At 39.4% G+C, this 25,769-nt stretch overlaps 2 protein-coding genes across 5 annotated transcripts in view; both read right to left on the minus strand.

Annotated features, from left to right (window-relative positions):
• LOC128627335 (tubulin alpha-1 chain-like) lies at positions 1-4,605 on the minus strand. The gene has a single exon (XM_053664716.1). It carries the CDS (start codon positions 1,553-1,555, stop codon positions 863-865), a length of 693 nt encoding a protein of 230 aa, XP_053520691.1. The 5' UTR covers positions 1,556-4,605; the 3' UTR covers positions 1-862.
• A 188-nt stretch (positions 4,606-4,793) lies between these two features.
• NBN (nibrin) overlaps positions 4,794-25,769 on the minus strand; it is a 62,080-nt gene continuing 41,104 nt past the window's right edge. For 3 of the 4 annotated variants that reach the window (XM_053664713.1, XM_053664712.1, XM_053664710.1), the window contains 2 exons: positions 24,292-24,405; positions 4,794-6,029 (listed from right to left, as the gene is read on the minus strand). In XM_053664713.1, the coding sequence (XP_053520688.1) occupies positions 5,901-6,029; positions 24,292-24,405 (243 nt within the window). In that variant the 3' untranslated portion in view covers positions 4,794-5,900. Of the gene's footprint in view, positions 6,030-14,858; positions 15,042-16,278; positions 16,329-24,291; positions 24,406-25,769 lie in introns of those variants that run through there. The other variant, XM_053664711.1, reaches the window with a different exon arrangement.

The following is a 25,769-nucleotide window of genomic DNA, read 5'->3' on the forward strand; positions in this document are numbered from 1 at the left end:
AGGGGTGAGGTGTACAATCTGGACTCTGCCTGTGGCTAACTCACACATTTGAAGGGCAGTGTCTAAGTTACTGCTGGAGTTTGGTGAGTAGGGTGCCAGATGGAGGAAGCTGTGCCAAGAAGCCACTACAGAAATTTGTACTATAATAGCTTCTTTTTTCAATGTTTTATTATTTTTAATTATATTTTATTGATTGTGCTATTACAGTTGTCCCAATTTTTGCCCCTCTGCCCCACCTTCCACCTAGTAACCCCATTCCCTCAGTCAATCCTCACACCATTATTCATGTCCATGCATCGTGTGTAGGTTCTTTGGCTATTCCACTTCCTATACTGTATTTTACACCCCTGTGGATATTCTGTGATTACCTATTTGTACTTTTTATTTTTTTTAAGACAGGGAATACTTTATGCATACCTGTCAGAAATGAACTGGTTGGGTCTGTAACAAAGCCTCATGTTTTAAAGCATAGGCCAGTAATTGTATACAACTATACACGGCTACATACAAATCAACTGATCAGACCACAACTTTTTAGTGTATAAAACAGTAAGTTCCCCTATAAAAGCAACACCGTTGTAACATTTTAACTTAGTATTCCTCTTTTTTCCTCGCCCTCTCCAACAGAATCCATGCCAACCTCATAATTCTTCTCTAGGACACCCATGACCTCACAGGCCTCAGAAAATTCTCCATGCCCTCACCCACATACCAGTGGACAAAGACATGCTTGGTCAAACTTGTCCAGGCGAGCCCACACCTCAGCAGTAGTTGTGTTGCTCACCACAGAGGAAGGCTGGTAATTAATGCCAACTTTGAAGCCTGTGGGGCACAGTCCACAAACTGGATGGTATGCTTGGTCTTAATGGTGGCATTGGCAGCACTGACATCTTTTACCATGGTGAGGGTCACATTTCACCATCTGGTTTGCTGGCTCAAAGCACACATTGGTGATCTCTGCTACAGAATGCTGTTCGTGGTAGATTTTCTCAGCAGAGGTGTATGTGGCCAGAGGGAAGTGGATGCAGGGATAGGGCACCAGGTTGGTCTGGAATTCAATCAGAGCATTCAGGGCTCTATCAAACCTGAGAGAAGCGGTGGTGGAAGACACAGTCTGGTCATAGATGGCCTTGTCGTCACCCATGAAGGCACAATCAAGAGTGCTCCACAGTGGTGGGTGGTAAGGATGGAGTTGCAGAGCTCCACTACAGCTATGGAAACCTGGGAGGGCTGGGTAAATGGAGAACTCCAGCGTGGACTTCTTGCCATAATTGACAAAGAGATGCTTCATCAGCAGGGAGGTGAACCCGGAACCAGTTCCTTCACCAGAGCTATGGAAAACCAAGAAGCTCTGAAGATCTGTGCACTGTTCAGCCAGTTTCCGAATTCGGTCCAGGACAAGGTCAATGATCTTCTTGCCAGTGGTATAGTGTTCATAGGCATAGTTATTGGCAGCATCTTCCTTTCCTGTGATCAGCTGCTTAGGGTAGAAGAGCTGGTGGTAAGTACCAGTGTGGTAGGTACAATATATATGGGTGCTCAGTTTCAAGCCCATGCCCTCAGAGCATTGTGTGACCCACACTGTCCACTGTGTATGTGTGTCTGGCCAGGTGTCTAATCCACCTCATTGTGCAACCCTTTGATTAGTCCATGAGGTATACTGAATGGGTGCAAATTGCACCCTTTCTTTTCCCTCTTTGTTGGCCTGGGCCTCCAAGCACAAAGTCACTTCAGGACAATTAGGTTCTCATATTGAATTAAGTCTCTCTGGGTGCTGCTACCTCTCTGAGCCCCTGGTACCCTTCTCAGATCAATGAGGTGCTCTTGGTGGGAGCAAATCACACCCCTCCTCCTCCCTCTTCACTTGCCTGGCAGCTTAGTGTGAGAGGTCCTTGCACAGTGGCCGAGAGCCTTTTTTGTGTGTGAATTCCCCTTGTTTGCGGTGGCAGGACATTCCTATCAAGCTCTCGGCTTTCTACACAAACCAACTCTGACTAGTCCAGAGACTATCTGGGTCACAGCCAGTCTCAGCTCTTTTCCCACTTCCAGGTGTCACCCGGCTCCCCAATTTCTGTGGTATTGGCCCAGTTGGGACCACAGTCTCAGCTGGAATACACCACCAGCTGTGTGTCTCTTACTGCATCTTTATCCCTTCCAACAACTTTAAGCTTCCAGGTCTCTCCTAGCGCAAGTCTTCCAACTCCCTGCTTTGGTAGGGGAGGCTGCTGCAAAGTCACAACCACTGACCAAGGCTCTCCCCTACACCTGCCATCGCAGCCTCAGTCTCCAGGCTAGGGCCTGGGGACTGTCCGGTCGGCCTACAAAATCTTCATACCATCTGTTTTTAAGCAACTTGTAACCTTTGGCCTCCCAACTTCTTAGCTAGAATTCTGTTGGTTGTTCACTCTGTTCCTCAGGACATAGGCTAGATGTCTCAGTTGGGTGCAGAAGGAAGTGGGTTCAGCTCCCACCTACCTTACTGCCATTCATTTTCTGGCCCCCCCAACCATTCTTTAAAACAGAATTGATAAACCTCTAATTTAATGTGATCCAGAAAAGCAAAACACAAATCTCTGAAAACAAGAATAAAAAAAGGGATTATTACTGTATATTATTCAGACATTAAAAGTTTAACATAGGGACATTATGAACAATTTTATACCTACAGAATTTTTTTAAATCCTAAGGAATCTACAAAAAAAATATCACAAACTCCATGAGTTTAGCATGTTCTTGGCCTCTAAATTCAATATACAAAAAGTAATCATACTCCATATACAAGCAATGCCATCATTGAAAGACAAAATTTTCAAAAGTACCATTTACTATAGTAGGAAAATATTAGCTATTTTGAGATAGATTTCAAAGAGTTATGTCTCCATGCTGAAACTAAAATACTGAAGAAAATTAAACATAAGGAAATGAACAGATGTGTTAGGCTCACAGATTGGAAGACTGAATATTTTTAAGATTGTCTATTCTTCTCTAATCAAGTTCTAGATTTACTATATTCTGGTTAAAATCCTAGATTTTTTAATAGAAATTCTCATGCTTCAAGGACTTACCTGATTTGAAGATATTCTCATCTACTTTATGAGTGTAAGGATGGGCAAACAGATATATAGCACAGAGTTTAGAAACAGACCCACTTTCATATGGTTAACTAATTTTTTTGCAAAGTTGCTAAGGTAATTTATTGAAGAAACAACAGTTCTTTCAACAAATGGTGTTAGCCTGGTTATCCATTAGAAAAATAAAATGAACCCTGACCCAGATTTCACACCATTTAAAAAATTAATTCCCAATGAATCAGTCATAAATACAAGGATATACAGTTTATAGACTAAAACAGAGTATTTTTGAAATACTGATATTCGAGCAAATATTTTAGGATACTAAAATGTCAAGAAATAAAAAAACACTGACAATTTTGACCTTATCAAAATTTAAAGCACCTGTTCATTCAAAGATATCATACAGAAAAAATGAAATATGAAAATAAAATCAGGCTAGCAGAAATATTCTCAATGCATGTATATTATAAAAGAATTGCATTATAAGTAACTTTTATAACTCAATTATAATTATCAGGGTAATGCAAATTAAACCAAAATGAGACATCATTACACACCCAACAGGTAAAAATGAAAACCTTTGACAATACCAATATTTCCAGACTGAAATTATACTGGTGTAGGAAGGAAGGGGTTGTGGACATGATAGAGACCAATATTAATCTGTTCATTATATTTCTCACTTGAGAAACAGCATATATTCAGTCCCTCAGCTCCACGGGCTCATAATACAGCAAGACCCATTATGAAACTCAAATGACTCCATTTCACCAATCAATGAGCTGTGTCTGTGTTCTCTCCAGTGTCACCACTATTGTTTTAAGTGTTTATAACTCTTTGTATTGTTTTAACAAATTTTCATTAATGATATTTTAATGTCTGTTTTGATGCCTATACTAGAAACTGTAGATTGTCTCATCCCCTTACACTTTGTAGAGAGGCTGAGAATCTTAAAAGAAAAATATTTTCTGACTTCTTTCAGCTACAGTCCCACCTGCCAGGTAGATGCATTCTTCCCAATGAATGCATTGGGAACGTGAGTTTCCAATGAATCTGATGTTCCTGATTACAAGAGAAGTCATAGGAAGATGTTTCCCCTGCACTACTTGCTCCAGACAACTGAGCAGCTGTGGTAGGTATAGGTATTTCTTGACTAAATCTAGGGGGCACAGATGGATTCTTGAACACATGGCCCATGGTGAGGCCTCAAGAGTTAGAAATGACCTGAAAGTTCTGCTTTCACCAGTCCTGGGAGTTTTCCTTAAAGGCCCAGATGAGAATCTGCTTCTAGTCTAGGCATTTTAAGCATCTAATTCCCTGTATTAAATCCTTTCCCTTTTTTTAAAGACACATAGTATTCCACCATATAAATGTACAACAGCTTTTTATCCACTCCTCTACTGATGAGCACTTGGGCTGTTTCCAGATCTTGCCTATTGTAAATACTGTTCTTGTGCCAAGTGTAATGCACGCCCATGTTTTTGGCCCAAACTTTCAGGGAAAAAAAATTTCATTTTAATTTTTTAATTCAATCCTTTATTTATATTTAAATACTTACTGTTTGTATTACAAAGGAATTTTAACATTTATTTTTCATTTGATCTTAGCCAAAAGGCTGAGAAGTGATATACTTTTTAACATATTATGGCACAAGAAATTTTATATAATAATTACAAAACACAAGAACAGATATAAGGTACAAGAAATTTTATGTACTGGTAATGAAATCACAATATTTATGCACCTTAGAAGGCCAGGAACTCTTTGTCATTGTCAATATCAGAAATATCATCTTCAATTTCTACATTACCAGTGGTGGTGTCTTCTGAAGAGTCATTTCCCTCATCCTTTTAAATTTCATCATTCTCAGTCCCATCTACAGCATTGCTGAGGATGCATTTTTAAAATCATTTCACAACCACTTCCTTCTTGACACTGTTCCACAATTTTAGGATCCAATCACAAACCTGAGTGACACTGTTTCACAATCTTAGGATCCAATCACAAACCTGAGTGATGGATGCTTTCTTGATCCTGCCTGTAGGTGTTTAATCATTACCAGCTGACTGCATCCATGATGCCCACTCTTTTGTCATTAGGGCCTTAAAGGGCTTGTTTACTGACACATCAAGAGGTTGCAGTTAGCTGGTTAGCCTACCAGGTATCACAGCAAGTTGGGTTTTCAGGTCCACCGTGATTGTTTTTGCACTTTGTGTAACAAGAACTTTAAACAGATAAAAAACAAGCAAACTGGTTTTTAAAGTAATCCTCCAGACCTTCATGACCAGATTTTGTTAAATCAAATTTCCATGCCTTCTTCATTCATTCATCCTTTTTCATGCACGTGGACAATACCTCTACTTGGAATCTTTTGTTCTGGAAACATTTTCCTTTTAAAGATGATCATAGGTGGTAGCTTTGTTCCATCTGCAAAAAAGACTAGAACAACAGTGAAATGTGTTTTCTTATCACCACTAGTTTTAACAGCCACGGTCTTTGCTCCTTTGATGTCCATAGTTCTGTTAGATGGCACATCAAATGTGAGTGGGACCTCATCCATATTGGCAATCTAGGACAGCTCAAACTTGTAAGTCTTTTGAAGATTGATAACATTTAAGAATGAAATAGCAAAAATTTGATTCTCATAGGTTGCTAGAAGTTTTGGGGCAAGTTTGTTCATGTCCTTGTGCTCAAACTTTGCCTTCATAAAGTAAAAGCACCATTTAGGTGTCCATGAGGAATCACCAATGTTTTTTTCTTGGGCAATCCTTTTACCTTCTTCTTGTATCACCTTGGTTGAAACAGAGATCCCGGTTTGATGCTGCTCTAGAATCCAGGTCTTTGCCTCCTGCTCCACCTGCAGCCACTTTGGAGGTTTCCCTCGAATTGCCTTCTTCTGTCTTGGCATCTGAAGAAGCTTTTCTTCCTGCTGCCTCCACAATCTGGTGATACTCCCTGTGAGAGGAGATTCAGTGTTGCCATGCTTTTTAACATATTTAATAACTCAGCTTAAAGCTTGCAGTGAATGAAAACTGCTTTGAGATTTTCCAAGGGATTTTCTAAAAATTTACCCCTCCTAAAGTGTACAAAGAGAATATGGTAATAAAGTCAGGACTACCTTTCATATCAAGTGGATAACAATGGGTATCACCTATCTTATTAAGTAGATAACAATCCACATCATCTATCTTACTCTGTGGATAACAGTACATCATTCTTCATTTTATTTTGTTGAATCACTGGCTAAAACTTCTTTCATTACAAGTTTATTGTAAGTTCAACAATACCAATTATTGTATTCCAGGGTATTATTTTGCATACAGATGTCATTGCTGCTTACACTAAAAACATTACACTAATTCTGTATTAGTACAGAATTAGTATTACCCATGTATAATGCACATCGTTACTTTTCTCTAAAAAATTCGGGCAAAAAAGTGTGCAGTATACATGGCAAAATATAGTAACACTGTTATGAACATAGGGGAAGGAAATCTTACTTTTTGCAACATGGATAAACCTGGAGATTATCATGCTAAGTGAAATAAGCTGGTCAGAGAAAAAAACAAATACTGCATCTCACTTATATGTGAAATATAATGAACACAATAAACTGACAAACAGAAACAGAGACATGGACACATGGAAGACCTACAGATGTCAGAAGGGAGTGGGGGAGTGGGGACTAGGTGAAAGAAAGTAAAGAGATTAGCCAAGAAGATATATACCTGACACATAGTCACAGACAACAGTCACAGTCACAGATGGCTAGAGGGAAGGGGAAATAGCAGCTAGTGGAGGTGGGCAAAGGGAGGGCAGGAATGGGGTCATCTATAATAGTGTCAACAATAAAAATAAAGTTAAAAAATTCTTTCCTATTTAAATCAAAGTGATTTCTGTTTACTTCAACTAGAGTTCAGTATGGAAATGTCTTTAACTTGTTTTTTTAAAATATATTTTATTGATTATGCCATTACAGTTGTTCTATTTCCCTTCATTCCCCTCCACCCTGCACACCCCTCCCCCACCATCCCCCCCTTTAGTTTATGAACACGTGTTTCAAGTTCTTTAGATTCTGTATTTCCCCTACTATTCTTGCCCTCCCCCCTATTTACTACCTACCATCTATGCTAATTATTTTCTGTACCTTCTTCCCCCTTCTCCTTCTCCCACTCCCCTGTTGCTAACCCCTCCATGTGATCTTCATTTCTATGGTTCTGCTCCTTATATAGCTGTCCTCTTAGCTTGCTTTGGTTTTAGGTGTGGTTCTTAATAACTGTGAGTTTGCTGTTCTTTCACTGTTCATATTTTTAATCTTCTTTTTCTTAGATAAGTTCCTTTTACATTTCATAAAATAAGGGCTTGGTGATGATGAACTTCTTGAATTTGATCTTAGCTGAGAAGCACTTTATCTGCCCTTCCATTCTAAATGAAAGCTTTGCTGGATAGATCAATCTTGGATGTAGGTCTCTGGATTTCATGACTTGGAATATTTCTTTCCAGCCCCTTCTTGCCTGTAAGGTCTCTTTTAAGAAATTCGCTGACAGTCTGATGGGAACACCTTTGTAGGTGACTGTCCCCTTATCTCTTACTGCTTCTAGAATTCTCCATTGTCATTTTGGCTAATGTAATGATGATGTGCCTTGGTGTGTTCCTTCTTGGGTCCAACTTCTTTGGGACTCTCTGAGCTTCCTGGATTTCCTGGAAGTCTATTTCCTTTGCCAGACTGGGGAAGTTCTCCTTTATTATTTGTTCAAATAAGGTTTCCACTCGTGGCTGTTCCTCTCCCCCTTCTGGTACCCCTATAATTAGGATGTTGGAACATTCAAAGATGTCCTGAAGGTTCCTAAGCCTCTCCTTTTTTTGAATTTTTTTCTTCCTCCTTTTCTGTTTGGTCATTTTCTTCTTCCTTCTGGTCCACTCCTTTGAGTCCCAGTTTCCTTTCCATTACTATTGGTTTCCTATGCATTTCCCTTCAATTAGTTTAGCCTTCGTATGTTCCCCTAATTTGTGACTAAAATCAACCAGTTCTGTGAGCATCCTGATCACCAGTGTTTTGAACTGTGCATCTGAAAGTTTGGCTATTTCTTCATCACTTAGATTTATTGGCTCTGGGGCTCTGAGTTGTTCTTGAGCCATGTTTTTATCTGTTTGTGCCTGTTAGGTATGAGGAGCAGAGCCTTAGGTATTCACCAGGGCGGGACCACCCAGGTTGCTGGTTTGTGATGCTGTATGTGGGGGCGGGGTCAGAGAGGGACAATGGCAGTCCCCTCTGCTGCTTCCCGCTGCTGGGTCCTGCGCAGTCCCTCTCACTGCTCGCTCCTTCGCAGGTTTACGGTTTATCTGCGAGTGAATGTGTGACCATGGTCAGCCCTCAGTGGGTCCTCTCCCTGCTACTCCACACCTGGGATCCACCCACAGCTGCTGGAGTGCCTGGGTTGCGCGCCCGGGGTTGGTCTGTGGGTCTTTCCTGCCCGACCTCGCTCTGCTGCTGGCTCTGTCCCTCTTACTGGTTTGGCTGAAGGGTTCATTGTTGTCAGATTTCCATATAGTTCGATTTTCTGTGGTTTTGCTGCGTTTTTGTTGCTAAAACTTTGTTTTTAAACTTGGTTGTGAGAGAAGTGTTTCCACCTATGCCTCCATCTTGGCGGAAGTCTAACTTGTTTTTTCATATAGCTTACATATAATTACCATGATGACTTAGAAGTCCCCATTCAAAAATTTTCCACAGCTTCCTCACTCTCTGTGCAGTATGTTGTGCTTTTTTTTGCCCTAATTTTTTAGAGAAAATCCAGACCTCCCAGCCAACTTTTAACTTGCAATTTACTAATAAAACTGACTCTAATTGTGGTACATATACACAATGGAATTCTATGCAGCAGAGAGAAAGAAGGAGCTACTACCCTTTGCAACAACATGGATGGAACTGGAAAGCATTATACTAAGTGAAATAGGCCAGGCATTGAAGGACAAATACCATATGATCTCACCTTTGACAGGAAGCTAAACAATAAAACAAGCAAACAGAATAAAAACAAAGACACTGAAATAGAGAACAAGTGGGCAGTGACCGGAGGGGAGAGGGAAGGGAATGTAAGGGGAAAAATGGGGAGGGATTTTGAGGAACAAGTATGAAAGACACAGGGATGAGGACTGGGGGGGGGGGGAATGGGAGGGAGGTGGGGAGACGGGGCAGGGGTGGCTGGGATGGGAGAAATAGACAAAAAAATGTGCTTGAAAAATAATTTAAAAACAAACAAACAAACAAACCTAACTCTAGAAGTGTGCTCCTAATTTGTAAGGGTAGCCTGTACAGTGACAGAGGGATGTGAGTGACATTCAGTTCCATAGCTCAGAGCAGTAAAATGCCATTCACTATGTCTTCTAAGAAGCAGTGACTCAATACTATTATTTTCCTTATAAACTCATAGTTGACAGCCTGACAAAAAGGGCGATAATGTTAAACCGCAAGTTACACAGGTAACCAACCACGTTACACTTGAGGGAGAATACTGCCTAAGCCTCACTTTGCTTCAGTCTCTTAAGAAGGAATTTGGTTCATCATTCAAATAAGCAGATGCAGACTCCAACTAGTGTGACCAACCACAAGACTTCAGAGGTAGAACTAGGACAAAATCTAGAAAGAAGATATTCCTGATACAGCTATACTAAGAAAGGGAAGAGGGGTAGGGACTCCAAAAGTGCTTCTGGAGAATCGATTAGTTGTTGAGATTGTGGCCCAAGGCTAGGCCACCTTCTCCCTGCCATCAGGAAGCTGAGCTAACCCCATTTCCTAAATAAAGCTCCAGGGTAGAAATGGGGGTACAATCCCCATTCATCTAATGAAGAAAGGGAGGCGGCAACTTACATCCCTTTATCCTAAATCACTTAAAGGCCTAGAAAAAAGTACCCCCAAGAGAGCCAGGGGAAAGGTGTGCAGCTTCCCTAGCAGGGCTCACTTGAGTTGCACAGGGTAGAGCTAACAGCCTTAGGAAACTCTTCAGCACTGCAGGGCCTATGCAAAGCAGTGGGAGACTCCTTCCATCTGTTTAAAAATACTTTCTAGGGTAAATAGCCTTAAATGAATAATAAAGACTCAGACTGTCACTTCCCAGAGAGTAAACCATTGCTCAAGAATCCAAAGATTCAGTGTGTGGAGGGCATATTTTGCATATAATACATATTTAATAAGTTTCCTAAACAAAATCTTGAAGGGCTAATAAAACAAAGAAACAAGACAAAGTTAAAACATTTAGAAACTATCTCCTGAAAGAAAATGACAGTATGTTTAGAGGGCTGGTCTAGTTATCTTAGCCAGATACTTAGATGTTGTCACTTCCCTTGACTACCAATAGAGGAACGTTGCATGTTGTAGACCTCTCTGCCTGATTCTAGGAACTGTATCTTGACCCCTTGTGGCTAAGGGCGAGGAACAACCTTTGGAGTGCCAGCCACAGGAGACAAAGCTTGTCTCTGGTAGCAAACGCTGCCTCAGTTTCCTCTCCCTGCCCCCAAAGCTTGGTTAGAAGTCAATGATAGGTAAGACCCCTCACAGCAGGGGGCAACCTAAGCCAGACTCCATCACCTGGGAGGCCTTCATGGAAGGACTTGGGGGGCTGCAACAAAGAGGGAGCAATGGACTCTCACCCCCCAGCTTTGACAAAGCCTGAGTTCTCTGGGAGAAGTGCTTCCTGGCTCTAATCCCCTTAAGCCTGAATACCCATTGGGGAGAGGTGCAGCTCCTTGCCTGGCTAGAGCGTGTCCTGGGGAAAAATCTGGCATCACAAAGACTTTCTGATAAACCTGTGAAATCTGCTCTGCTAAGAGTGCTTTCATTCATATGTTAAGGGTTCAAGCAAGAAACCCTGGTGCCGAAGACTTCCGCCAAGATGGAGGCATAGGTGGATGTGCCGTGCCTTCTCACACAACCAAGTTTAGAGACAACTAAATATTAGCAACAGAAAACACAGCCAGAACACGGAAAATTGAACTTTTCAGAAGTCCGTTAACAACAAATTCTTCAGCCTGACCAGTAAGGGGCGAAACCAGCGGATGGTGAAGCGGGATTGCACAGGAGGTCTCGGTCAGCAGGACTCAGGCGCGGAATCCAGACGCGCAGAATCCAGGCGCAGGGTTGGACCTAGTGAGCGACCGAGCGAGCCACCAGTCGAGCGACCGCGGGGGAGACAGCAGGGGAGCGGTGCTGCGTGTTGACTGTGGTCGAGAATTTGTGCGCGGGCGGACAGGCGAGGGAGTGGGCGGTTGGACTGGGGCCCAGCGGGTCCCCACAGCAAGCGGCAGGGAGGGCGCCGCCATTTCCCGCTCTGACCCCACCTCCACATACAGCGTCATAACCCAGCGACTCTGAGTGGCCCAGCTCAGGTGAACCACCTAAGATGCTAATCCTCACCCAGCTGTGAGAAACAGCAGAGGGGATCGCCATTTCCCCACTCTGACCACGCCCCCACATACAATGTCACAACCCAGCGACCTGGGAGTCCAAGGCACCGCTTCTCACACTTAAAGGGCCAGAACAGACCAAAAATGTCGCAAGATCTCAAAGCCCCAGAGCCCATAAATCTAAGCGATGAAGAAATAGCAAAACTCTCAGACGCACAGTTTAAAACACTGGTCATCAGGATCCTCACAGAACTCGTTGATTATACTGACAAATTAGACAAATATCTGAAGGCAAAACTAATTGAAATGAATGGAATTGCACAGGACACCAATAGCAATGAAAAGGAAACTGGGACTCAAATCAATCGAGTGGACCAGAAGAAAGCAAATAATGGCCAAACAGAAAAGAGTCAAGAAGCAAGAATTCAAAGAAATGAGAAGAGTCTTAGGAACCTCCAGGACATCTTTAAACGCTCCAACATCCGAATTATAGGGGTACCAGAAGGGGGAAAGGCACAGCCACCAGTGGAAAACTTATTTGAACAAATAATAAAGGAGAATTTCCCCAAGCTGGCAAAGGAAATAGACTTCCAAGAAATCCAGGAAGCTAGCTCAGAGAGTACCAAAGAAGTTGGACCCAAGAAGGAACACACCAAGGCACATCATAATTACATTAGCCAAAATTAAAATGAAGGAGAGAATCCTAGAAGCAGCAAGAGCTAAGGGGACAGTCACCTACAAAGGAGTCCCCATCAGACTGTCAGCTGATTTCTCAAAAGAGACCTTACAGGCAAGAAGGGGCTGCAAAGAGGTATTCCAAGTCATGAAATCCAAAGACCTACAACCAAGATTGCTCTATCCAGCAAAGTTTTCATTTAGAATGGAAGGACAGATAAGGTGCTTCTCAGATAAGATCAAATTCAAGGAGTTCATCATCACCAAGCCCTTATTATATGAAATGTTAAAGGGACTTACCTAAGAGAAAGAAGTTAAAGAAACATGAACAGTGAAAGGACAACAAACTCACAGTTATTAACAACCACACCTAAAACAAAAGCAAACTAAAAGGACAGCTAGATCAGGAGTGGAAACATAGAAATGAAGATCTCAAGGAGGGTTAGCAACAGGGGAGTGGGAGGAAGAGAAGGGGGGAGAAGGTACAGAAAATAAGTAGCATAGACAGTAGATAGAAAATAGATGGGGGGGCAAGAATAGCATGGGAAATATAGAACCTAAAGGAATTGAGACACATGGTCATAAACTAAAGGGGGGGTAATGGTGGGGATGGGGGGTAGGGTGGAGGGGAATGAAGGGGGGAATAGAACAACTGTAACAGCATAATCAAGAAAAAAATTAAAAAAAAAAAAAAAGAAAAAGAAACCCTAAAACTCTGTTCCTGGGAGACTCTGACTCATAGTAAGCCCTCAGATTTCTTTGAAATGTTATCTACTGTTTGATCCTTACCGCCCGGTATTACTGTGTATTACAACCCAATAAAAGGCCCTGGAGGAGGGGGCTCAAGGCCTTTTTCCCCTGAGAAACTGGCCACTGCTTCCTTCTCCTCCCAAAGTAGATCACATCATATCTCTGTCATGATTACTCTCCATCTGTGGCATTTGGGGGGACTTATGAGGAATGTTGCCCCCACAACTGCATCTTCCAAGAAGACCCAGCAAGGGCACAAATTATATTATGGGCCATTTTTTCACGCTATGCTCTAAAAACCTATACAGGTAGGCTTATCAAGGTAACAGAATCTATTTCACATCAGGAAGATTTCAGTGAGTATCAAAGCCTTGTTCTGCTTTCTAAGATATAATGTACCAGTCTTCAGAATGATAAAAAGACTATACTGTAATTCTAATGTACAGCTAAGTTGTTACATTACAAAATTGAAAAAGACATTCATTTTTTTCTTACCATCTCCTTTTAAGATAGAGAGAAGACAATCTTGCTATTTGTACTTTACAGATATAAAACCTAGGTCTCTCAAAACAGAGGGACACTCAGCTCAGTAAGACCAACATAAAGTCTTCCACATTATCTCCAGTTGAGGCAGGCTATAGCACAGGAAGAACTCTGAGACAGTGCTGCTGTTGCTGGCCAGTGTCTATCATCCTGGTTGCCAGGAAACACCTTTTGGCACTTAGGATGGATAGTAAACCAAGGCAGGGAGTAGGAGGTAGTCATGTCTCACTTACTAACTCAGCAGTCCTCAGCCTGGTCCAGTAATACTGCCAGGTGTTCCGACATCACAAGAAACCACTATGTTAGCATGGGAGGTGGGAAGTCCTTGAAATTCTATATATTGTTTCCACTGTCTAGGAAAGAAAGCCTTGAAACTGTATATTCATCCCAAGGCCTAGAAGAGGGAAGAGGAAGGGGTCCAGATTACTCAAAGCAGCAGCCCATAAAACAACTTTGGTTAACTGCCTACCTCTGGCCACTGTTTTACAAGGGAGTTCCTAATGCTTGCAGAAAGATCCCATAAATAACTTTGGGTAACTGCCCCAACTTTAATTAACTGCGTCCTGTCACTTGTCTATTTTACAACAAGATGACCAAATACACTCTGGAGCAAGATAAGGATTCACATTAACAGACCCCCCACACATACCTAAGTTTGGGTAGTCAAGTGCCCCCGAAAAAGCTGACACCACCTTTACCTGTCAATCAATATGTAACTTCTTCACTTCCATCCCGCCAACTATATAAGTTCCTGATACTCTTCCCACCCTTACCTTGCCATAGTCTGACTCTGTGCCTTTTACCCTCACTGTAGCCAGAACCATTTGTTTCTTTTCCATGAGAATATATCACTAATAAACTCTGCTTGCACACTAATAGACTTGCTGATCTGTAATTCTTTACTACATTGCCAAGAAGAACCAGGTTTCTCCTATAACAGTTTCCAGTACCAGAATATGTGGTGACATCTTCACCACTGAAATCTATTTCATTTGGGTCACTTCAGGTCAGGGAAGACTATTTGTATACTGGAAAAGAAACAAAATTAAAAGAAAAACAATTATCTTTAAATCTATACAATGAAAAAAGTAAGGTGCAGAAAGATGTGTATGTTATGCTACCACTTTGTAGGAAATTATTGAAAGATCAGAGTCACAGAAATTTGAATAAGCATTAAAAATCCTTGGAAAGACTAATAAAAATGAGTACCATGACATTTTGTTGAAGAGGGGAACCAATAGCTAAGACAGTGGTAGAAAGGAGACTTTTTAATCCTTACCCTTTTATACTTTTAGACTATATTTACTACTCACTAATAAATAAAAAACAAATTTAAAAATTAAAAAATTACCATAAGAGGTAAGATGACAAAAACCAAAAACAACAAACCATACTACTTGTCACACACAAAAGAAATAGAGTTTTGTGCATTTTATTTAACAAATTCAGGCCACAGGATCTTTGTAAGTAAAATCCTTTGCATCTACTATGTGCATGTATCCCAGAGGAAACAGGAAGTAATGCTTGACAGGAAAAGTTTTTCCACAGCTTCTTTATAAAATCCTTAGTTATCGTCTCCTTTTTACATTAGGATTGTATCTGCAAAGAAGGAAATGGGTTAAATAATATCTAGGTAAATAATGGCATTTCTTTCACCTTTAAAGTTAAAGGGCCTTTAGCAACAAGGAAAACGGACTCATGGATATGGACAACAGTGTGGTTGGTGATTGCTGGGGAAAGAGGGATATAAGGGGACTAAACAATAATGGGCAAAATACAATAAAGTTTAAATTAAAAAATAAAGTTAAATGGCTTTCAAAGTATAGTCACATTAGCAAACAGAATGAGAATGCCAATTTTATCCTTAGCATCAGATATTAACCACTAACATTTTTACTTTCATCTATCCCTTTGATGTTACTTTGATAAATATTTGAAAAAAAAAGCATCACCAAAAAAATCTATAAAAACATGAAAATAATTAATAAAAAGTTTAAAATTAAATATATGTTTATACGTCTTCCAGCATGGCTTCAAACATTTCTCTGTCCCCCTCCCTCCTAAATTAAAGTATATTAGTTGCACAAAAGAGCAATAATGAACCTAAAATATAGTTATTTCACAAATGTTCTCCTATAGCAATTAAACAAATGTAGCTGGGCAACCAGACTGTCTCATTTGAATATTTATAAAAAATCAGCATTGTTGTCAATGTTTTGACCACTGATTTGTACTGTCAACAATGAAATTAAAGAATCAAACTGGCTGCAAAACAGACTTAAAAATCTATTACCATCTTCATTTTGCCTTTAAGTAAGTTTGGAAAAATGTTATTCTCCCCTAACCAGTATCTACCTATGATAAAGTATTTTTTATGAGTATTTCAGAGTGAATAATTATAAGGTTTGTTGGGCCTGTAAGAATGCTGAAAATATGTTAAATCAGAATTAAATTATAATCACACATTATAACTCTGCTACCACAAGAACCTGCTTTGAAACTCTAATCCTGCCTCTTGTTTTTATACAATTAAAACTCAACAAATGGTCTGGTATTTTACTTGTCTTAATTCAAAGCCCATTCATTCTACTTAGAGTTGAAAATATAACAAATTTTACTGAGTTAACCCCAAACTCCAAAGCTATATCCAGTAAACCCAAAAAAGAGGTGCTCAAATAGTAAAAAGAAATACATATGTTAAAAACAGAATATTCTTTAGGTGAAGGGACTAAGTCTTTAAGAACAGAAGAAAAACAAGTATTTAATCTCTATGAACAGAACTGAATTATATTCATATCTCTCTAAAATTCATGAGAAAGATGAAATTCAACTTTACCTAAAGAGATCATCAGCAAGAGACTCTTCTTTTGCATGTTGATTTTGCACCTGCGAAAATTAACATTCCTTCAAATATTTACTCAATGATGCAAGCATAGTTAATGAACTGCTGAAATAGGAGGCGAGTCACCTTCGGGATTTCCAAATCCAAGAGGGCGCCAGGTCTAGAGTCTTGGCTCTACATCTGTCCCAGTCAAGAGATCTTTCTATTTTTGCTTCATGCCATGATTACTGCAAAGTCCTCTAATTAAACAACCTTTACCAATCAGTCTCCTCACAAAGGCAACCAATGTGTATACAGCTAGCCTCTGAAGTTTTGAACATTTTTTTCCCAACAGAACCCTTTTACTCAATGAAACCTCAATGTTTTGGGGTCACACTACCGATGAAGGAGCTGAATGGGCAACTTACCCCACCTTCAACCAGAGCGTCTCTCCGGGTGAAGTGGCTCTTCTTCCTCATCATCCCAAATCGGCCCAAAAGCTGTTGCTGAATTACCTCACCCACAAAGCAATTTCATACTCAGACTCACCAAACTACTAAAGCATATTCTAGGGTTAGAACTGGAAAAACCCTGTGCTGAGGTCATCTCCTTAAAGTCCAGCTATGACTCTATTTGGTGGCAACCAAAACCCTTCAATGACTTCTTCCACTGACCAAAAAAAAAGCACAAACTCTCCATAGCCTGGCTCTTTCCTACTTCTTTCTTTCCTTTTTATTAAATCTATTGGGGGTGACACTGATTAACAAAATAATGTAGACTTCAGGTGCACAATTCTATAGCATATCACCTGTACACTCTATTATGTTTACCACCCCAAGTCAACTCTCTGTGCATCACCATTTCATGAACCATGAATCATGTATGCCAATTAAAACTGAATCACAAAAAAAGACAATAACAAAACAAAACCAAAAAGCAGACTCACCACCTAATAAATAACCTGTGACTCACTCTGCTTTTCATGTTCCTTCCTCTGCCTCCAAAATTACTTCTTACTCTTCCCATATTTACCATGTTTCAAAGTTCATTCATTCAATATACATGTCCTTCACCTCTTCATGACTTTGTGCTCCTCTTCATTTAAAAGTAACATCTACTGTGAGGAACTCCAATGGAACGTCAGATGCACAGCTCCTAGATGTTCATTAATCTATACACATCCTCTCCAAAGACCAGAAGTTCCTTAAATGCAGATACTGTTTACTATTACTGTTAAGCGTTTTACATGTGTGTATTTCCAGATACTATCTTAAAAATCTTTTTTTAAAAATCTCATTTCCTCTTCATATAACTTCATTACTATTTTTACACTATTATCTACATTTTAAACAATAAGGGAAAAGAAATGTTCAAAGAGCTGTCATCTGGAAGAGCTGGGACTTGACCAGGTAGATAAACAAGAGTACCACCTCTCAACCAGGGTCTTATGCTGCTGCTGTCTTTGCAAAGGGCCTGCAGGATGACTTGTAGGGACTGAAACTTACTGAGTGATTTTCCAGTTACACACTGAAATGTTAAATGAAATTACACCATTTCTTTTCACATTTTCTCACAAGTATAGCAGAACACATATGAGAAGACACAGGATATTTACAAAGCATCTGTCAAGAAAGATGCTGTTATTACCCTAAATACTCTTACAGCCTTCCTAGAGGGAGATAATTTTAAAATTATATAGTAAAGAAAAATCAGATTAAAAAAATCAGTCGTATTTTATATATCTTAGTAAAAACATTAAGTTAAATAGTATTAAGAAACAGAAATCTGTCTTGGCTGGTGTAGGTCAGTGGATTGAGCACAGCGAGCCTGCAAGACAAAGGATTGAGGTTCGATTCCCAGTCAAGGCACACGCCTGGGTTGCAGGTCAGTCCCCGGCAGGGGATGCATGAGAGGCAACCATACATTGATATTTCTCTCCCTCTCTCCTTCCTTTCCCTTCTAAAGATAAATAAATAAAAATCTTTAAAAAAAAAAGAAATAGAAATCCTCCTATTACTGGGTCTGGGAGAACTATATCTCACAGTCTTTCAAAATTCAAGTCAGGTTGGATAGAATTCAAAGAATTATACTGCATGTTCAGTGCACAGAATGAAATATATTCAATTCAAGAAAACTTCAGGAACTGAATCACAACTGGCTGCAGCAGTAGGGAAAGAAGGGCTGAAAAGAGCAAGAGGCAGGGAATATAGAAGAGTAGCTGATCAAGCCCAGTGAGATGAGACATTACATATAGAAGTTGTAGCCACACAGGAGAAGAAAGTCAAGTCTATTATCTTACAGTAAATCCTCCTAGCACACTGAAAACTACTCTAGCAAAAACTAGGAGAGATTTGGTGAAATGAATGCAGAACACATGCTCTCCTTCTTCCAATTCTAAAAAAATAAACAGAAAATAAGAAAAAGTCAGCAGCTACACAACCACTCTTCCAACAGCAATAATTAATCAGGAGAAGCAAATGCCATGCACAGACTTCACAAAGATGCCCGTGAAAAAAACCAAAAGATTGATGGAATAGATTCCAGACACTAACCCATCCCATTCAAAGGTGCTATAGAACCAACTAAACCCGAGAATTCTTACTAATACCCCAAATTTGGAAAAAAGTCACCTGAACAGTAAAGAGAGAAGGTCTGCCGGTGGGCTGGGGGATGGATCAATGGTGGGAGGCCAGTCAGTGGGACCAATACTGACCAACATCCCTGACACATTATCAAACAACCCAAGAGCCAAGTAATTCTCCTTTAGGACATAATGCACTTCTGCCTGCTGGATACACAGTCTGCATTACAAACTTAGGATGAATGCCCATAATTCCAGCTGAGCCTTCCTTTTCCTAGACTTTAAGCCACAGAAACTAGACAGGACCCAGAAAGGGCCTCAGACCAAGCAGTTGCTGCACAAATGCATGGTGGACCCACCAGATAATTCTGTTCTTCAAGAGCAAGCTACAGGGTGGAAGTTATTCTAACTACATTCAATTTTTACCTTACAAACAGGCTTTAGAATGCAATCCCTAAATAAAATGGCACACACCACTTTGCATAGCAAATAAATTTCTGGACAGGTCACTTTAAACAGCTACAAGACAAAAGAAAACAGTGAAGCCACTCAGCATACCAGATGGGGAAAAAGGAGATTATAACAGAACTTGAGAGAGAAGAAGAACCTAGTCTGCAAGAAACAATAATTCAAGAATAAAAAATAAACAAATGAGTAAGACTATAAAAGCAATAAAATAAGAAAAGTCAGAGATGATTAAAAAATCACACTGAAATGAAAAGGAAACATGCTACATAAACACATTTCAGAATTAAATAAGTTGGAAAGAGCTAACATTGACTGTTTCTGCTGTTATAAATGCTTTATACATAGTACCTTATTTAATCTTCACAGAAAATCTATGGAGCAGAGGTGCTATGAAATGGAGACATGAATTAGTAATTTTCTCAAGGTCACAAGCTCACATAGCTGCTGGCGAGGAACAGCACAGACACAACTCTGAATTTCTGACACAGCTTAGAAAAATCACAACGAATACAGAAGAAATAAGTCTGGAGGGCCAACATGCTAATAAAAGGGTCACTGGGTCTTAAATGTAGAGAACCCAACAAATATAAAAATGTTTTTAAAGATGCAGCAAAAGTTTCTTAAAATAGAAAAGACTGCATCAGACTTCTGGCCAAGAAGGAGGCAGAGAGGTAGATATACTTTGCCTCTTCACACAACCAAAAGGAGGACAACACAAAATTTAAAACAAAAAATAACCAGAAATGCCAAAAAACTGAACTGTATGGCAGTCTGACAACCAAGGAATTAAAGAAGAAACATTCATCCGCACTGGTAAGTGGGGCAGAGATGGGCAGCCAGGGTAGAGAGGACTCCCAGCAAGGTGGTGGCTGGAGGACCAGGGTGAGCAAGGCAGCAGCTGGTGGACTGGATGAGGCAGCTGGCGAAGCAGGAGGTCCCATATTTGTATGTGGATAAACCAGGAGGAACAACTGGGAAGCGAGACAGATTGCACAACCCAGGGTTCTAGCTCAGGGAAATAAAGCCTCAACACCTCTGACTGAAAAAACCTATGGGGGTTGCAGTGGTGGGAGAAACTCCCAGCCTCATAGGAGAGTTCACTGGAGAGATCCACAGGATCCTAGAACATACCCAAACCCAGCCACCTGGGAATCAGCAACAGAAGGGCCCAATTTGCTTGTGGGTAGCAGAGCAAGAGACTGAAAGCCAGCCAAGAGCTGAGCAAGCAGTACTGTTCCCTCTCTGACCCTTCCCCAACATACAGTGCCACAACACAGTGATGTGGGTTGCCCTGCCCTGGTGAATACCTAAGACTCTGCCCTTTACTACATAACAGGCACACCCAGACAAAGAAACATGGCCCAAGTGAAAGACTACATCAAAGCTCCAGAAAAAATAAGACTAAGTGACAAAGAGATAGCCGACATACCAGATGCAGAGTTCAAAACATTGGTAATCAGGATGCTCACAGAAATGGTTGAGCATGGTCATAAAATAGAGGAAAAAGTGAATGCTGTGAAAAGTGAAATAAAGGAAAATGTACAGGGAACCAACAGTGAAGGAAAGGAAACGAGGACTCAAATGAATGATTTGGAGCAGAAGGGAAAAATAAACATTCAACCAGAACAGAATGAAGAAACAAGAATTCAAAAAAATGAGGAGAGGCTTAGGAATCTCCCGGACAACTTCAAACATTCCAATATCTGAATCATAGGTGTGCTAGACGGAGAAGAGGAATTTGAAAACATAATGAGGGAGAACTTCCCCAACCTGGCAAAGGAAATAGACTTACAGCAAATTCAGGAAGCTCAGAGTCCCAAAGAAGTTGGACCCAAAGAGGTCATTAGTGTTAGAGGGCTCTTAGGAAATGAACCACCCTAGGAAGGAGTAAGGACACAAAGGCAGCAGGGCTTCCAGTTCTACTTCCTCCTGCCACTCCTCTCACCCCCACCACTCTCTCCCCTATTAGTTCCTCAGTAAAGAGATGGCTGCGTATTATCAACTTAATCATGAAATGTGGGATTTGGGGCTGTAGGATTTTAGCTTCTTCATTCTTTTGTGTACTAACATGATGCTTTGAAATGCACATTTATAAAATAATAAAGCTAATTATTCTTTTTTAAAAAAGATGTGATTCTATTCTTCCTTTTTTGATAGTGAATATCCTGAGTGACCTTCCTAGTATTTTTTTATTATAAAAGCACTTTAAAAAACAATTTGCTGAAGACTACATTAAGTCTGCAATAAAGCAAAATACCAATCCCTGACTGAGAGGTTATGTAGCACAGCCAGCTTTTGCCCAGCACTGTGGTACCTGCAAACCTTAAAAAACCAAAGCTCTGCTCTGATGTCTGTATGGGAATGAGTGACATGAAAGAAAATCCAGATAGGGAATCTAATAAGACATCAACACTAAAGGGTGAAAGAGGGATAAACTCTGCATCACAAAAGGCAAAACAAATGGCCTGTCCTGAACCCTGGCACAGGGTAAAGGGGGAAAAAATATCACGTAGTTTATAAAGACAAGCTGGCCTTGACTCTGGCTTCTAGCTCAAATACACATTATCTACTTGGGTGATCCAAAAAAGTCACAGGAGAGATTAATGTGGTCTCATATTGGTAGAACAAGACTGACAGACACAAACACATCTTCTCTGGAGGAAATAAGCCTGAACTCAGGACACAAGGAATTCCCACAGATCAAGTTCCAAGAAAAATAAGGGTGCACACTCAAACATCACAAAAAATATACTAGGAAACAAGGCAACATGGGAGAGAACTAGCAGAAACAGAAGACAAATACTTTAGGTATTGGTATCATCAGGCAAAGAATACAAAATAGGGAAGCTTAAAAACAGTAGCAAGGAACAAAGAAGATTTAGACATGAATAGAACAGACTCCCCAAAATAAAAAAATATATGTTAAATGAAAACATGACAAATGGATGAAATAATGTAAATACTATACTGTAAGGCAATGTGAAGAAATTACCAAGCAAAAAAGTAAATATGCAACATTAAAGAACTCTAAAGCAATTTCAAATATCAAAATCATGCTGCTGGTCCTACATGTAGGGTTTAAAACAATATGAATTGATTATACAGGTATAAAGTACATAGAAAAACATGTATTTGATCAGGAATCTGTATGCTTGCATTAAGCATATAAATATGAGCAAGATGATAAAATGATTGGGATTTGCTTGAAAATACTCCAGAAAGAAAAGAAGTTTGATTGTGGATCATTCATGCTTGTTCTTTGTCTAGTTCCTTCCCCTTCTTCCACCACTGTTCTCCTCCCCTCCTCTCTGGTCACTTTCAATCTGCTCCATATTTCCATGACTGTGGTTCTACTTTGTTTGTTAGTTTATTTTGCTTATTAAATTGACTGTGGGGTGGTGGTGTGGGATGGGCAGAGGAGGGCAAAGGGGATAAATTGAGGCAACTGTAATAGAATAACAATAAAAATGATTAAAACAGAAACAAATTTTAAAAATTATAAAAGAAGTTTGGAAAGGGAGTAGATAAAGCAAGATGGGCACAGTGCTGATGTTGTTGAAGCTCTGTGCTGAGGGGGTGTTTCACAATTATCTTTACTTGGTGTGTATTTGAAAACTTTTCATAACAAAATGTTTAAGAACCTAAACTAAATATTACAAATCACTACTCCTCAATTATTAATATTATCTAATGATTTCTTTTACCATTTCAAAAGTTAGAAATGAGTCTTTGGGGAAAAATGAGATAGATAACGACTGCCCATGAAAGAGGGCATTAAGGCAAGTTTCTCTCAGCAAGCAGCTTTCAACAGTATAACTGACTTTAAAGCCCTCCCCACCTTCAAGATGCTGTGCTCATGTATCATTAAACCAAAGTGTAAAAGTGTAACAACAGAGAATGAAATTAGACCTATCCTAACACTAAATATAAAAATTATCTCAAAGTGGATCAAGGATCTAAATGTAAGAGCTAAAACTAAAACACTCTTAGAAGAAAACACAGGGGGAAAGCTTCCTCACATTGGATTCAGCAATAATTACTTGAATATAACACCAAAAACACAGGTAACAAAACAAAACAAAAAAAGCCCAGATAAACTGGACTACATCAAAATTTAAGACTTCTGTGTACCAAAGTACACAATGAAAAAGCAACCCAGATATAGGAAGAAAGTATGAGCAAGTCATGTATCTGAAAAGGGGTGAATATACAGAATATATAAAGAACTCCTAGAACAAAAGATTAAAAATCTGATTAAAAATGGAAAAGATTTGAATAGACATTTCTCAAAAGATGATGTACAGATGTCCAACAAGCATACAAGAATATGCTCAACATCATTAATCCTTAGGGAAATGCATAATCAAATGAGATACTACCTCACAACCATTAAGATGGTTACTAGCAAAAAGCCAGAAAATAACAAGTGATGGGGAGAATGTGCAGAAATTAGAATCCTTATGCACTCACTGTTCATGGGTATGTAAAATGGTATAGCCACTACTGAAAACAGTATGAGGATTCCTTTAAGAAACACAGAAAAGAAATATTAGAGGAAACAGGAAAAAGGTAGTATCCAAGAAATGAGAAATCTTTAGAACTGTTAAAAGACAATTCACAGATTTAAGAAGCCCAGTCTTTCCCACTATATTGATGTATTTCTAATAGCTATCCCTCCATATGATCATTCTTTTCATTGTTATCCTTTAGTTTTCTTTTGAATTTTTGTGGGTTAAGTCTCTTTTTTTCCTTTACATGAGGATATAAACTTAAGTCACTGTTTAGGTCTCATTTTTAAACAAGTAAATCTAGAAGTCCCTTAAAGCAGTGTTATAGAAAGTTATCAATTAATCTTAATGCTCAGTAACTCAGGAATTTTCCTGAATAACCAACCTCAGTTTTAAGAATTTATTCTAAGGAAACCAGAAAGGATCAAAATACAAATCAAAACATTTTACCAGGCCTTACTTTCTACTAACCTCCATTTCCTGTCTTAACCACTCTTCTAATTCTGTATTCTTTCGGGCATGATGAGCTATTAGATCTGATCCTCCAATGATTTGTGGAAATTTTCCTGCTCCAGGAAATGTGACCTGTTAAATAGTTAAATAGTAAGATTAAATACATTAACAAATTAAGGCAATCATTTTTTAAAAGCTTTTAAAAAAGCAAGGATTGTAAATCATGTGTAAATCAAAGATGTATATATCCTATAACTGACAGTGCATAAAACAGTGGTAAGTGCTAATCATGTTTTTGCCCTATTATTATACTCAGATTTAGACATATAAATAGGATTTATGTACTAAGAGAATTTAAGATTTTGAATTTCGAGGTTTTATTTAAAAAATGACCTTAGCTCACCATATAAAAATTAAAGCAACCCAAGGTGAATACACACACTGTAATTTAAAGTATTACTTTTTAATTTACTTTTTGTTGTTGTTCAATTAGTTGTCCCAGTATTTCCCATTGCTCTCCCCTGCCTTGCCCATACCTCCATTCCTTTAGTCAATCCCCACCCATTTCCCATTACCATGGGTCCTTTATACATGTTCCTTGACTGGAACCTTCTTTCCCCCAGTTATCCCTCTCCCCTATCTTCTCTGGTCAGTGTCAGTTTGTTCCTGTTTCCATTTCTCTGGTTCTATTTTGCTCATTTGTTTGTTCATTAGATTCCACTTATAGGTGAGATTATATGGTATTTGTCTTTCCCCATCTGGCTTATTTCACTTAACATAATGCTCTCCAGTTCCATCCATGCTGTCAGGAAAGATGAGTTCCTTCTTTCTTTGTGCTGCACACTATTCCATTGTGTAAATGTTCCAGTTTTTTGATCCACTCATTTACTGCTGAGCACTGTTTCCAGCACTTGGCTGTTACAATATACTGCTATATGTAATACTACAGGTAATAATGCTGCTATGAATACCAGAGTACACAGGTTCTTTTGAATTAGTGTTTCAGTATTCTTAGTGTATAATCCCAGCAGTGGGATCATGGATCAAACGGTGGTTCCATCTTTAGTTTTTTGAGGAGATTCCATACTGTGTTCCAAAGTGGCTACCTCAGTCTGCTTTCCCACCAACAGTATACTAGGGTTCCTTTTTCTCCACATCCTCGCCAGCACTTTTTGTTTGTTGTATTCTGTGTTCTAAAGGTATCAAAGCCAATGTTGTTTCTAGGACTTGTGAATATCCAAGTATCCAAACTTCCTAATTTATACATGCCTAGCAAGAGATATTTGAAATGTCAACAGTTCATACTTTTAATTGAAATTTTATTGCTTACAAATTAAAAAAGTACTTAAAAATATGTGAAAATGCATAATAAGCAAACTGGTAATATTGTATTTAGGGAGTAAGTAATACATCCTTAATATTTATGCAACATACTTTTAAAATAGAAACTGGAAAGGGAATGTTAAATTTGTTTAATCATTAAGCAGTATTTTAAA

Source organism: Artibeus jamaicensis, unplaced genomic scaffold (genome assembly GCF_021234435.1).
Source record: "Artibeus jamaicensis isolate MK-2021 breed Jamaican fruit bat unplaced genomic scaffold, CSHL_Jam_final contig_386, whole genome shotgun sequence".
In the NCBI taxonomy this organism is placed as follows: domain Eukaryota; kingdom Metazoa; phylum Chordata; class Mammalia; order Chiroptera; family Phyllostomidae; genus Artibeus; species Artibeus jamaicensis.